We start from the raw sequence: 15,543 nt of genomic DNA on the forward strand, positions 1-15,543 counted from the left end.
ATATTTACATATAAGGACAATTTGGGTCTATTTGTCAACCACTAACCACACTGTTTCAGCTACAGCAGATCACACGTGGATATAAATCCTTGGTGAGAGGTAGTCTCCAACTGCTAATCTCGCAGTCAAGATCTCTCCTCTTCCTTACAAATAACATCTGCCCATACAGGTATGCTTGTTATTACTTATAAACATAGTTTTTCCAGTTTGACTCAATATATTTTAAGTACTAATTAGTATTTTCTTCTGTCATTTCAAGGACATAGTACATTTAAAGATAATGAGAAGAGGTGTTTTTATTGATTAGGAATGGAACTTGCGCAGGGCAAGAGTTCTAGATTTATGCAGGACCCTATATTTTAGAGAGATATATTTTACCAGATTTAAGGTGTTATATTTTTCAAACAAATAAAAACTCTAGAGTAGGTTTTAAATTTAACTTCCGAACACAAATATTTTGAGTCACACCTTCTGTCTGTAGTGTCTTGGCTAATTAGGGCCAAAGGTTATAATTAAAATACAATTAAAGATAAAGTGAGGCATGTTAGGGATGATGTTTAATATTTGGTCAGGCAGACATTATGTCATTCATGACAACAAATGCTTGGTTTTGTTTTTTTATAACAAACTCCCACTTTAAATCTGAACATATCAAAGTGACTGTTATCCAAGACCCCTGTATCAGTCTTCGTCCTTTCATTCCAAGGACACCCACAAGCACTTATTATTGAGCACAGGGCATTTCCAAGCCAGCAGATTTGCCCCGTGCAGTGCTTATAGGCTGGTTCCTCTGTAAGCACCCTCCCTTTTCTTTTCATCCACCCACTGGACGCCAGCCTTGAATTGTGTTTTGATGTTTCCACAGCCCTACAATTGAGTCCTATTCAAAGCAGCCAAAACAGACATTTGTCAATTCATATGCATCACAGCACAATGTCCCTCTCTCTCGCCAACACTCTCACTTTCTCACCCCTTACTGCGTCTTCCCCTAGTTTTATCTCTGCCACTATGGCCAAGAACATGAATCCAATAGGAGTTACCCCCAACCCGGTGCGAGTAGTGTCACATGCTATTACCATTATTTATAAAACTCTGTCAGGCTCGCTGGCGTTGTTGGCTTCACCCAGCCCTCGGCCGAGCACACTACAGTCAATATTTGCACGCAATCCTGAACTGTTGAGAGTTTCCATGGTGGTGAGAGCCTCCATTACATGAAATATTCAGGACGCATGGAGACTCCCGTGAGGCCCAGCGCAGGGTTTTTACTCCGATTTGATTATACGCCATGATTTTTTCATGAGCTATGACAGTCCTGTTGAATTAGTCTCAGCTTTGAATCCTTGTGATAGTCACGGAATCCAGAGTGAAGGAGGAGCCGGCACTTCGTCTTCCCTAGTTTTGACAAAATAACAATTGCTTTTAACACAAATAAGATGCAACTCTATGTGTTCATGTTGCCAAGTAATGCCGTGGTGCGATGCTACTCTGTGGCCCTTTACAGCTACGTGTTTTCACACGTGTGATTGTGCTCCAATGAACGTTTTTGTTCAACTTAAGTGCAAAACTGGTATCCTTGTCACGACATAGTTGTGAAAGACAGTTAACAATACTCTTAACTCTTTATAGGGCTCTATTTTCACTCGTTGGCTCCTATTGACAGTGCTCGATGTCCAATCCATTTTGACTGGGTTATCAGTATCAAGCACACTAAAAGATGAGCAATTTTTATCCAGTATTTTTTTCCAATGTCGAGCACGGTCATTGGGTGTCAATCACTTGAATGAGTGTGCTATAAAGGATTAAAGAAAAAAAACTGTTATTGATTTGTCCATAGTTTGTAGATTTTGTTATCGCCTGTTAAAATTTTCTTCTGATTTGTTTTAAAATATGGACCATGTACAACCTTGCGTGCATGAAAACAGAAAGCAGTGTGAGTAGCAGAGGATGAGAGCGGGAGAGAGCACATAAGACATAATGAAGTATTTAACAGTGGTGCCTCAGATAGTCATGGTTTTATAAGCGTAAAATGATCATTAAGGGTCCTCTAATGGTAAAATCAGTCATGCTACCACACCCAGGCTGTGTTCAAGGAAGTTAACAATCTTGTGTTTCCACCATGTGATGATTTTATGCTCCATAAAAATAGGATCCATTTGATGTGATGTCCGTGAAGCAGAACCAGATATCTTTTAGGCACCTTGCAATGACTAAACACCTGATATAAAAACAACATTGTAAAATTAAAGGCTGATGTCTATTTACTATTTGCTAAGAGCGAGAGGTGAGAGATTGTTTATTAACCATTTTTAAAAAAAAGCTTATTGGACTTTACCATTTTATTTTTTGTTAAATATCATCTTTACACAAATAGGATAGAGTTGATAGAGTTTAATATTTCTTCATGCATTCATTTTCCGAACTGCTTTTTCCTAACAAGGGTTGTGGGGGGTGCTGAAGCCTATCCCAGCCAACTACAGGCACCAGGCTGGGTACACTCTGAATTGGTGGTCAGCCAATCACAGGTCACAAGGAGATGGACAACCATACATGTTCATACTCATCTAAGGGCAATTTAGAGTGTTCAACCAGCCTACCATGCATGTTTTTGGGATGTAGAAAGAAACCGGAGTACCCAGTCAAAATGAATTAGACATCTAGCGCCGTCAATAGCAGCCAATGAGTTAAGACACACTCTCAATGAAGGCCCTGTTTACTATTCAATGTGGAGTTGCTGCACCTCTCATATGTGCTGACACATCGATAGGCAAGGTCACTCTCGACACCTGCCTTGAGTTCAATGCACCAAATGATTGTCAGCTAAGTCCAATATTTAGAATTTGCCCTTTAGATTCACATGAACACAGTAAAAAAATGGCACTCACATTCCTACTATGTGCAAGAAGGAGATAATTCAACTTAAGGAGACTGAATCGAGACTTAACACAGGACTACTTATATGCAATCCAGTCAAAAGAAATTATTGATCCAAGAGCAGTGTTCCCGTGTTACCAAGAGTAATGAATGTGCCCACACAACACACACTAGAGCTCAAAGGAGTGGCTTTTATTTAAATGCATTAACAATTCAAATAATTCAACTTCACTACATACTGTGTGAATACTGCATGTGTTTATTTTAACGCAAGAGGCTTTTAGCAGCCACTCACAGCTCTGTCTGATTAATGTTAAACTTTTTTCCTTTTGGCTGAGACAAAATCCCCACACTGAACTTACCATATATAGACCTATAAATTAAAAATAATTTTGGGGTAAATTCATGTTTTTTTTTGTTTCAGGACTATCTTTTGTCTTAAAATTGTAATAGCTTAATTGCTATCAGGAGCTGCTTATTTAAAAAGAAACCACATTGTTTTTTAACCAATGTCCGTGTTGGATCAGTTGGAACAAAAACTAGTACCCAAAGCCACCCTTTTTGGAATAGTTTGATACAAAGCGGTAATGTAATCCTTCTTAGAGGTACTCTTTGGAGTGCATTTCACATGTTTTGTAGGTGATTGTTCATCACACATCATGTATCCATTGTTTTGACAGTGAGTCTGCGACCATCAGACCCAGCCATGCGTACTTAAAACTAATCCGCAATGTCATTAGGATAGGTTGTATATGCATATTTACGGATACATTGTTTTTACGTATACATTCTCTAGAAGGTCATCCCGAGGGTTTAATTTAAAACGGTTGTTGTAAAGAAAAACACACCCCTGTGGAACAAATCACTTCTATATGCAGCCCTTTCTCATAAAACTAGAGCGACCTCATTCTAGGCCTCAAAAATCCTCCCTTAGATGAATGTCACTTTACTACAGGCATTTTCCAAATACAATTAACCTTTATGATGAAATATATTCCCAAAAAAATAAAAAGATAAACCCTCCTTTGTTGACTTGACCTACACTTGCTTCAAAATGTCAATCAACATTGAATCTAAAACTGTGTGTAATCATATCAGGTGGGCGAAGATAATGACTATAATTTATTATTAATAGCTTGTAGGCATTTTTTTTTCACGTTCAAATAATGGAATGTTGAAACACAGCTGGAAAGATAATGCAGTACACTGTTGAAAAGCCACTGGACTAGCAAAGCAATGTAATATATTACATCGATGGCTACCCAAAATAACTAGGTACACTGCATATTTTGGGCAAAATGGAGTTAGGATTTGTTTTAATTGCCGCAGAAGTACAATAACAGTGAATTATAAGGTGATTTAATTCTTTTTAAGCTACTGAAAGTTTAGAGTTGATTTTTTCCCCTCCCTTTTTGTCCGTTTGTCTGTCGCTGTTTTGTTCTTATTGTAAATGAAAACCTGTTGTCAATTGAGTTATCCTGGTAAAATAAAGGTTGCATACAGGCATTTGACACTATGTTAATATTAACTCTACTATTAATATATATATATTGAGAAATTGGCAAAGCAAACATGACTTCTTGATGTTGTCTGAACTAGAAAAATATGGTCTAAATTAGTGTACGTGGATGCTAAAGAGAAGTGGAGCGTAATTTTCTGTCATGCCTAGATTTAATAATTCCATGTACATCCATGTGTGTGCAACTGTGTGAGGCTAATTATTATGTGACAGCTGCTGACAGTGAGCCCAACTTGAGGCGTGCAAAGAGGTCATAAATAAGGCAGGAGTACTCCAGGCAAGCATACCCGTTCGCTTCCTGTGAAAAGCTGCAATTACAATGTCAGCTGTTGTAATGCTAACAGAGGAAACAACCTGTGCTAACTAGTCACTGCTTGTTCAGTGAGTCAAAAGGATGAGGAAAGAAGGGAGATGACAAAAAATGGCAAAAAATGACAAATCCTGAAAGAAATGGTCATTATTTTCAAGTTTATGAACAATTATCATTTATCTTTATCTTTTACAGTGCCTTTCACAATGATAGCTGTCCAATCATGTGGTTCATTTCATCCATCTACACCCGATGTTGCAGTGGTTTTTCCGTCTGACTTTAGTGAAAGCATTCTGGGTTCAATTCCCACTTGGTGGTAGTGTGATTATGAGCGTGAATAGTTGTCCATTTCAAAGTGCCCCACAATTAGATGGCAATCAAATCAAGGTGTCCTCTGCATGTTGCCCGTCTTTGGCTGGTATAGGCTCCAGCACCCCCTTGAACCTGGTATGAATAAGCGGTGTGGAAGATGAATGTGTTAACATTCTGCAATAACACATGGAATCTCGATTTGCATATGGTTATTAGTCTTGGATTGTTCATATATGTACCTTGATTTAATAGAATTGTCCTTTTGTTGATTATTACATATTTTACATAAACAAGGAGGAAACTGTACATTACCTAAATGAAAAATCATTGGCATGCTCTAAATTATTATATCATTCCACTTTCTGTGAGTAATGGTCAGTTCTAAAAGTCATACTAAGCAGACATAATAGCTCATTGGCTGAAATTGACCCTCAAACAGAAATGAAAATGAATGGGCACCCTTCTATTCCAGGTGTTTTTAGTTTCAAACATATATCAAAATATTTCTATTTTTAGTCTGAAGGGGGACCTTCACTACAGGCTCCTAACCCTCCAATTGCTGTTTCATAGAGAGTAATATCTAATATAAGAATGCAAGAAATGTTCATTCAAGCCTGTAATGGTGACATGATTCATTGACTCTCATGGTGTGGAACAAAGTAGGGAAAAAGTCTCCTTTTCAAAGTGGATTCTCTCATATAAAGAAGAGGTCACTAACTGGTGGACTCTGGTCAGCGACCAGAGAGAGAAGCAGTCCCACATGAATCAAAATTCCACCCAGAAAAGATTTGAACCCTAGGGTGTGCCTCTATTTTCTGTGGCCGTAGTCCTAACTCCTAACAGTTATGGTTGGAGTATGACAAAATGTATTAGTTGCCTTTCCACGAGACGCATTTTCAATAAAAACGTGATCTTTTTATATTAACCAAACTACCTGGGGAAGACAAATCTGTCAATCTTCTCAAAGCCTTCAGCAGCTAATAGTTTCAGTATTCAAGCATGTAATTTCAAATCAGGGTGGCACGGTGAATAAGTGCTTTGCACGTCTGCCTCACAGTTCTGAGATCAAGGCTTGAATCCCCAATTGATTCCGACCTTTCTGTGTTGCGTTTGCATGTTCTCCCCGTGCCTACATGGGTATCCTCCCACATCCCAAATACATGCATGGTGAGCTGGTTGATCAAATTGTCGCTATGTGTGAGTGTGAATGTTTTTGGGCTTATTGTGCCCTCGGATTGGCTGGAAACCAATTCAAGGTGTCCCTCATCTACTGCCCATAGCTGGCTGAGATGAACCTGAAACTGAGTGAGAAGTACTTTGTGGTTACTGATTGGTTTTCTGTTATTCATTCATTCATCTTGTGGAACATGTTTCCTCGCAAGCATTGTGGGGTTTGCTGGAGCGGACTTCAGGCGAAAGGCAGACTACATCCTAGACTGGTTGCCAGTCAGCTGTGGGGCACACCTTTTTTTTAACCAACCAGCATATGGTTCAAGTCATTTATTTCAAGCTAAGGAGGCGCATGCAGTTTTTCGTCCAGTGCGATTTATCTATGAACAAGTACGATATTCTTGTAAAATTTGCTCGCTGCACCTAAAAGTCAAACATTAAGGTATCTTCAGCATTCCCAAAGATCTTTAACATTGCTTACATTTTAAAGTCACATCTAGAACATTCCTGGAAAATCATAATGTCCAAACACTAGTGAGCTATTCTTATAACAGGTATAACTGGTATCCTTGGGCACCCTCTTAGTTAATGCGATTCTAGGTTCATTTTTAAGTAAATGTTTTATCCTTGAAAAATCACAATTAAAATGATTTTCTTGAATTCTCTTTCTTAACCAACGTGTGGTGTTTTCTGCTACCAAGCAAACGGCACGGCAATCAGCAGGAGCGCAGAAATTTGAACTTCATGTACATTATTTATTTAGCTGCACTTAGCAACAGTAGAGTTGTTTGCCATCATACATTGTCACGCACCCAAGTTGGGGATAAGGTTAGGTTAGGTTAGGCTGCAGACGCGTGCATACATGCAAGCAAATAGAAGGGCCACCTGTCCGACTTTGACTGCAAATGTTGAATGCTATTTTACAGTAATGTTTGTTTTCATAAGGAATTACTGTTACTGATTTCAATTGAGTAGGGTAGTTTCTCCCAGAAGCCATCTGGTGGAAGAGTGGTTAACGTGCCGGCCTCACAGTTCTGGGTTCGATGGTTCGAGCCCAGCTTGGTTTTGCCAGTTGCGGTGGGTGGGTGGGGGAATGGGTGGCTTTGTAAGTGGATGGATTGATGAATGGATGGATGGAAGAATGGACGAATGGACGGATGGATGGATGGATGGATGGATGGATGGATGGATGGATGGATGGATGGATGGACAAATGGACGGATGGACGGATGGACGGATGGACGGATGGACGGACGGACGGACGGACGGACGGACGGACGGACGGACGGACGGACGGACGGACGGACGGACGGACGGACGGACGGACGGACGGACGGATGGATGGATGGATGGATGGAGGGAGGGAGGGATGGATGGACGAATGGACGGATGGACGGATGGAGGGAGGGACGGACGGACGGACGGATGGACGGACGGATGGACGGATGGACGGATGGATGAATGAATGGTTTCTCTTAATGGCAGAAGTTATTGGAATGTAGCATGCAACAAATGGGAATGTACATGTTTATTTTGTGAAGGAAATGTCACTCATGATAAACCCAATACCCAAGTTATTGTTTGCTTTTAAAACTGCAAGCTTCTTCTCTCAAGCACAGTCTTAACATACACTTCTGGTGACATCATAAGAATTTTTCTAATGTATGTTAAGAGCAGTTGGTTCAACTATCCACTTGAGACAAGATTCATGAGAAATTGCGGGGAAATCCATGAAAAGCCAAGCCATAAAAAAAAAAAAAAAAAGGGTTGTCAGACACGACGGTGCTCTCGCCAATTTTAGCCTCTATGATGGATGTGTCATTTTATACACCATTAATCCATCCATTTGTCAATTACTAATGGAAATTTGGGGTTTAAGGATGGGAAAGCAGGATTCAGAAGCTGTCAGGTGGCTGTATGCCACCTTGCATCTCTTCTATCTATAATTATAGTGTGTCTGCAAGGTAACTGAAAAGTTTGACAGGTGATAATGATGCCTATTACTTTTCATTCATATTATCAGTTCTCATTCCTGTCATTTCCCTGGTGATTCATTTTGTGTTTTTGTTGTGAACAACACTGGCTGCATGCAATGTTCCCTCTAATTTTTCGTTGTTCTGAGCAGAAAGTCAACCTCCCTGAGCGCACCGAGTACCAGTGTGAGCGACATCATCGGTACTCGGATGATTCGCCTAAAGACGTTTCGCCGACGGACGTTTGACAGACGCGCAGGTCGCAGAATGAACGTTCGGCGGAACGTCCATTCGGCGACCTGTCCGTCTGTCAAACGTCCGTCGGCGAAACGTCTTTCGGCGAATCATCCGGTCACGACATCATCATTGCTCGCTATGGGCACACCAGTATCACACCTGCCACAAGCAGGTGCATGTCAATGTTCCCTCTAATTTTTCATGTAAAACATGCTGTAAAACACGAAGAACATAAGTGGACAGAGCTACTGCCACTGGCTGCCGCTTAAACGGCGCCATCATGGGGAAAGGGGTAAAAAAAAAAAAAAAAAAAAAAAAAAAAAAAAAAAAAAAAAAAAAAAAAAAAAAAAAAAAAAAATCCGATTTTTTTTTTTTTACTGCGCGCCATATGATTGCTGCTGCGCAGAGAAGACGAGAGTAGTGCGCAATTGCGCACGCGCGCAGCTTAGAGGGAACACTGGCTGCATGCCATACATTGTTTTGTGATCTAATGAGCATCCACTTCTAAAAAGTGCCTTGTGGATGACGCGGAGCTTTACAATTGAGTGATCATAGAGATTGATTTGTTGCCAGATAGGCTTTCAGGCAATAACGATATCATAATGGCAAGAAAATTTTGCACAATTCCACCATAAAACTGCAATTGTGTTTGCAGTGATTTCTTTTTAATTGAGTCTTTGTGGAGTAGATTAGTTGGGCAGAGGTGTTTCAAATAAGCCCTCTTACTATTTTATCCTTTGTTCAGTAATTCTAATGTCCAGGTAAAATGGAAGTTTTAAAGATAGGTTGTGATATAAAATATAAATGTTATCTACTGTTTGTCCTCAGATAATGCCCAATACTCATCAATCTATTTCCCTCCCCTATTTTTAATAATGGCCAAATATATCCACCAGTTAGAGTTACTGACGTTTTGGCTCTCAGTTGTGATAAGACTCCCTCAGTATTTGCTCTTCACGTATACCTTTAACACTATGAGAATCCAGATTAAAGTCTATGGCCCATTAGACAGCTGCGGAGATGGATAACTACATATATAGGTGTGCAGGTGCAAAGCTGATGTTGTCGGGATCATGCAATTCCATATTCTAATAGTTTGACTTTCTCCCAATTTATTTTTAACTTTTATTACTTATGTAACGTGTTTTCCATGATTTGAACGTATTTCTCCTTTGCCTGTAATTTGATTTGTGACAAATGCTGGCGTTTGACAATACCTGTCTACTCACGTGGCTCTTTTCATCCTTCGGCTGTGAATTTAAATGAGTTTTTTTCCACAAGTAGAAGTCCAATCCATTTGACTGGGCGGGTGGCAAAGAATAAACATTTATTATTTCGCTGCAAGCCCTCCCATTTAAAATTGATTGGATGTCTAATGCCGACAATTGCAAAAAAACATATGTATTACCTAAATTATGTATTTGCCACCGTAAACTGAGTTTGAATTTGTTAGGGGGAAAATAGTTTAAATAAATATTTACTTTAAAAATGAAAATAGTATTACATTTGTTTGTATATTTAAAAAAAAATGTTTGCTTAATTAATTTTAATCTAGTTTCTACAATTTATTCATAATCTGAAAGATGAAGACTTCGGATTTACTGTTGAATTCTGAATATTTTAGGAAACCAATACAACTGATTATACATTTTACAGTTATGAATAGAAATTCACACAGTCAATATACACAATACTGTAGTGGCTGTTTCCTTAACATGAAGACAACCTTTAGAGTTATAAAGTTTCATCCTCTGTCAGTTTTGCTGATGTGGTCTTGTTCGTACTTTTAGCCAATGATGAGTACAAATGGACAGAGTTTGTTCTCGTAGCACAGGGGGAATAATAGCTCACAGTTAGGACCTATACACAACAGTCACACCTCACTGGAAACCATTACAGCAACGGAAACCAAATCATTGCAGGAGGGCAGTGAGAGAGGACCTCTTGTAAGTGGGTTATCTCCTTCAATCATCATTCTTTGTGAGACTGGAGTCTTGTCATCAATTTCACCTTCCAAAGGGACATAATCTTCTATTATTGACACATTGTATTTTTTTTATTTTTTTATTTTTTACTTTCCAAACATTCAGGGTGTGTTGTATGGAAATGATTGAAGCTGAGGAATAATATCCTTATGCTGGAAAATAGTACTGAAGTTTGTTGTGTAGAACCTCTGACTTTAACTGTTTAAAACTGATTTTACACGTAAAAATTAAACTTCCTCTTAGTCATGCTATATAAAGATTTGAAGCAGATTTAAATTATTTTAAGTAACTTATTTTCATTATACTCAACTCCAATTATATAGTTAATATTGTTAACTTTATCAAAGGAATTAACTTGCATGATCATTTTTGTGGGCTTAACATTCCCAGCCTTTTTAGATCAGTGGTCTGTCTGAGTGTTTGATTCCCACCTGAAGCAAGTTTGAACTCTTTTTACTATGATTGAAAATTATAACCACCCATTCATGTGCCTTTCTCTCCAGCTTTTTGTTTTGAGTTTAAATGAGTCTGTCTATACTCGATGTCCTCTCCATTTGAACAGTGAGAGCTGACATCCCTTTATGCCACATGTGACAAAGTGGCGGCCCGAGGGTCAAATCTGGCCCGCCGCATCATTTTGTGTGGCCCGGGAAAGTAAATCATGAGTGCCGACTTACTGTTTTAGGATCAAATTAAAATGAAGAGTATAGATGTATATTACATTTCCTGATTTTCCCCCTTTTAAATCAATAATTGTAATTTTGTAATCATTTTTTCTGAGTTTTTAGTTCAAAAATCATTTTGTAAAATCTAAAAATATAAAAAAAGCTAAAATAAACATTGTTTTAGATCTATAAAAAACTGAATATTCAGGGGTTTTAATCCAGTTCTTTTAATCCATTTATATAAAAAAAAATCTAAATATTATATCTAAAATGGTCCGGTCCACATGAAATCGAGTTGACGTTAACGCGGCCCCCGAACCAACCCGAGTCTGACACCCTTGCTTTATGCTATAACTATTGAGCTATGTAAATTCTGACATTTTTAAGATATAATAGAATAAGAATATTTTGAAATTAATAATGTTTCAGCGTTACCACCATCTTTTTTATTTGAGACTTGACAAAGGTTACACAAATACTGGATTAAATGTTTGGGAAAAATGTGAAATACTAAGTACGCCCAAATTCATAGTTTTATTTGTAAAGCGTCATCTCAACACCAAAAAGAGACACAAATACATTGCTGCATTGTGAATTCTTTCATGCTGTCCTCCTTAGCACTTGCATGCTTTGCGTGGAAAATGTCAGCTGGCAGTCTCAACCCATTGCGCAGTGATTGGTTGGCAGCTATGCAGGGTAGACGGATTGTGATGTTGATATATTTACAGTCACTGTGCTGACAGCGAGCTGTTCCTATATGCCTTGATTGACTGGGCCTCATCACAGCAGCCAGAATAGCTTTGTTTAACCCGGTGAGACGGCCGACAGTTTGCTTACTCACTCATGAGCCGCCCATGAAGATGAGGGGAAGACCTTCGATCTTGGCTGACATTGCTGGCTTGGCAGTCAATGAAGTTCAGTGGCGCACAGCAAGTGGCTGGAGATCATTTTGGGGAGACAAGATTTGTAAAGTCTGAGGAAATGGCGCATCAATGTTAGTGATTATATTTGGAATATAGGCATATTACTTTACACAAAAACCCAAATCCAGTTTAACTTGTTGGTTGCCTTTAACAGCACTGAAAGATGCACATTAACAGCCAATCCTATCAGTTTAATGAATTGAATATTTATCGTATAAATCACGCCTGCCATTTTTCTACAATATTTAAAAGTAATCCTAGGAGAGAGAAAAGCACAGACACACAATTGTCACATTACTTGAATGCGATGAAACAGATTTGACATGCTTCAAAACTATATTCAGACTAAATCGCACTTTTCTGACAAAAAGACAAAGTTCAAAAAGTGTCAAAAATTCCACTTTTGAAAAATGAAAGTGACAGTGTTTTTTATGGGGGGTTTTTTCACTCGGCGTGGGGATTATCTTGTTTACAAGCATTTTGGATCATGATGTACTGCCTCCTGCTGGAAAGCTGGTTTTAGTCGCATGTCATTAGTCCTCAAAAAAGATAACTCGGTACACCCGACAATTACTAAGAAATATTGAAATATTGAAATATTAATTACTGCATTTCTCGGACTATTATCTAAATCGCACTAGAGTATAAATTAATAGTAAAATAGAGAACAGTAGACACATGGGCACTAGTTAATGTAACATCTTAAGTTTTTTTAGATAACTATAGCCTCAAAAATAAAACATAAGCTGTTCGTGTTCAGAGTAAAACAATAAAAGATACACTCGAGTATAAGTCGCAGTCCAATTTACCTTCTAGAAAATATGTATAGCAATTCTGTCGAATTGCTGTGAACAGAGCTAAGACACGCAGACTGGAGAAGGCATCTGTCAAATTTGAGACAGTTGTAGCGTTTTGTGCTAGAAGAGTGAGCCAGTCACTACGCACTTTCATAATTTTTGTTGATAGTTCTTTCTTTGTATTTGTACTTCACATGCACCTCCTCCATTGGGTATTTCCACATATACCCGTCTATAATCATTACTAACAGGATTTTTTAAAATTCAGTGAAATATTCTCGGGTTATTTCAAATTTTATGAAAACCATGTTGTCCCCTGCAACGCCATTAGTTATATCGCTGCTTCATAGACTAAGGTTTATGTACCTTCATTTCCCGCAACCCTGCATGACCTGGATACTGAGTACACACCGAAGCAGTACGCATGAATACTCTGAATACGCAGCAAAGCGTGGACATACACTATTCCATCAATATTAGTTTACCAGAGGGATGTACATTGATTGCATACAATGCAATTTTCACTAGTGATTTCAACATTTTAGTGTCAAAGCAAACTTTTCATATCAGTAAAATCTCATAAGACACTACCGAATAAAAACACTGAAATCTTGATTTCATCATAATTTTAAGGCAGTTTCATGCACGGATTACGTTTTAATTTTTAATTTTTCTCAAATGTGTTTTTTTAAAACCTGACAGGCCATCTTTGAACTCTGGCTGCCATAGACGTCCATTCCATTTTGACTGAATGGGGACTAAGGGTACATGAATAAGTGTTCATTCACTGAATCATGAGTTTTGACAGCCCGTCCTCCCTGTTTAAATAAATTTGATGTCTATCACCATCAATAGTGTGTAATGAGTTAAATATTATTAAAATTACATGACATGGGGCCGTAACCATTGTGTATATCTGTTTTTTTAAATTTGTAATTCAATTTAGTTTTGATTAAGGTTGTAATAATGTATATATTATATATAAATATAAAATATATTATGTAATTTCGTTAATCACCAAATATAATTACTTGCTCTATAATGGGTTAAAGGTCTGGAAGGGTAACTTCACCAGTGAAATATTTGTAGGAAGTAAGTAGTAATTGTTTTACGGAGGGTAAAAGGTTTTGGCATCTAAATGAAGAGTCCTTTGTTGTTCTTCCTGCACTAGTATACATGCCTGACAATAGGTAAGGGGCGGCAGGGGGGTTAATTATCTTATTCCTGCAAAGCTTTGTTTTTTCCCCATCCATTAAAAGAACTGTAGTTCATCTTCATTTTTATTTAAAAAATTAAGAAAAGAGTTTAACATTTTCCAGATTGCCTGCAAAGGACAAGGTTGACATCCAAGATCCAAACCAGAGCCTGGATTCAAACCCCAACTAAACAAATACAAGGCAAGTATGATTTTACCACTCCATCACTATGCTGCCGAGGCTATTTTTCTAGTGTATAGTCATTTTTTTCTTTAGTTATTCAGGTTTGGTCAACGATTTTTCTGTCATCCTATGGAAACCCTCCATAAATGTGCGCTCATCATGGGTACCTGGCACACACAAACGCACCCCCGCGCGCGCACACACCCACATTGCCTTGTCAGCTAACCCCCTCTAGTGCCGAGGCTCCTGTACAGATGCGGACAGTCTCCGTCGCCGCGTGCTTCATCACCTCCTGTCCTCCTCATCGTCATCTCTTCAGAACCTCGCTCTCTGCTGCAGCGGTTCGAATGGGGGAAAGAGTGCCTCGGAATCCCCTGAACACGAACACGGACGCCATGTAGCCTGACAGCAAAGATTCCTGTGCAATGTTTCAAGTGATGCAATAACTTACAGCCGACAGGAAATATGCCAAGTTTGTAAAAATTGTGTTGTTTTCGACTCATATATGGTTTGCTTTTTTTCAAACTTACCTTTGGCACCTTTGTTGCTGCTCCACCTTTAAAGGATGGATCCGGTAATGAGCAACAAAATGATTCTGACAATGTAAGACGGAACAGCGAGTGGATCGGTGGTTTTTTTGTGGACCTCCCCGCCTGACGCGCTTTCTCTCCCGGCCACGTTCGCGCTCGGCTCCGCTGCAGCCGGTGACTGATGTTGCAGCAGATATGAGTGTTGGACCAAGATTTGTCCCTGTTGCACTTTTTCTTGGAATTGTCCTCACTCGCTGTGGCCACTGCCATCAAGGTGAGACACTTTGACACACGCACTATTTCTAACATGTTCCTTGAAAAGATGCTACAGCAAAATTTGGGGAGGTAAAAGAGGATGGCATTGTCCAAACTCAAATCTGTCTCACAAAAGACACCCCCCGAAATTAATTGACTAACTTTTGGATTGTGCCTGTGATTTATTAATTGGGAGGTATATAAATATAGACACAACCTATTGCAACCACGGTGTTACTACGTATAAAGAATGTCAAAACGGACTTTTATTGTAAAGCTATTTACTCTATATGGCCCTTTGCACTTTGAAATATAGTACTACTACATTTCTGTAACCCTTTGTAGGCCAAGTGACGATTGGAAATTGGGGAGAAAAAAATACATCCAATAACAATGACCTGTCATCTACATATATGGACATCAAACTGTAATATATATATTTTTAAAAAATCAATTATCACAATTGTATATTTTTTTTATTATTAGTATGCATATATTTTTTATAATTAAATGCATCTACAAATGAGTAAAATATAAATAAAATAAATAATATAAACATAAATACACCATGGTTACGACATGCATTGCACTCTATAAAGTTGTTTTCTCTGGCTCTT

At 38.5% G+C, this 15,543-nt stretch overlaps 1 protein-coding gene across 4 annotated transcripts in view; it reads left to right on the plus strand.

Moving 5' to 3' along the window:
* The window catches only part of epha6 (eph receptor A6), a 153,062-nt gene that overhangs the window by 27,617 nt on the left and 109,902 nt on the right, over positions 1-15,543 (plus strand). The window contains exons 2-5 of one of the 4 annotated variants that reach the window (XM_077616723.1): positions 14,082-14,159; positions 14,235-14,613; positions 14,706-14,744; positions 14,843-14,945. In XM_077616723.1, the coding sequence (XP_077472849.1) occupies positions 14,867-14,945 (79 nt within the window). In that variant the 5' untranslated portion in view covers positions 14,082-14,159; positions 14,235-14,613; positions 14,706-14,744; positions 14,843-14,866. Of the gene's footprint in view, positions 1-14,081; positions 14,160-14,234; positions 14,946-15,543 lie in introns of all 4 variants that reach the window. The other 3 variants (XM_077616721.1, XM_077616722.1, XM_077616720.1) reach the window with 3 other exon arrangements.

The sequence above is a fragment of the Stigmatopora argus genome, chromosome 13, assembly GCF_051989625.1.
Source record: "Stigmatopora argus isolate UIUO_Sarg chromosome 13, RoL_Sarg_1.0, whole genome shotgun sequence".
In the NCBI taxonomy this organism is placed as follows: Eukaryota; Metazoa; Chordata; class Actinopteri; order Syngnathiformes; family Syngnathidae; genus Stigmatopora; species Stigmatopora argus.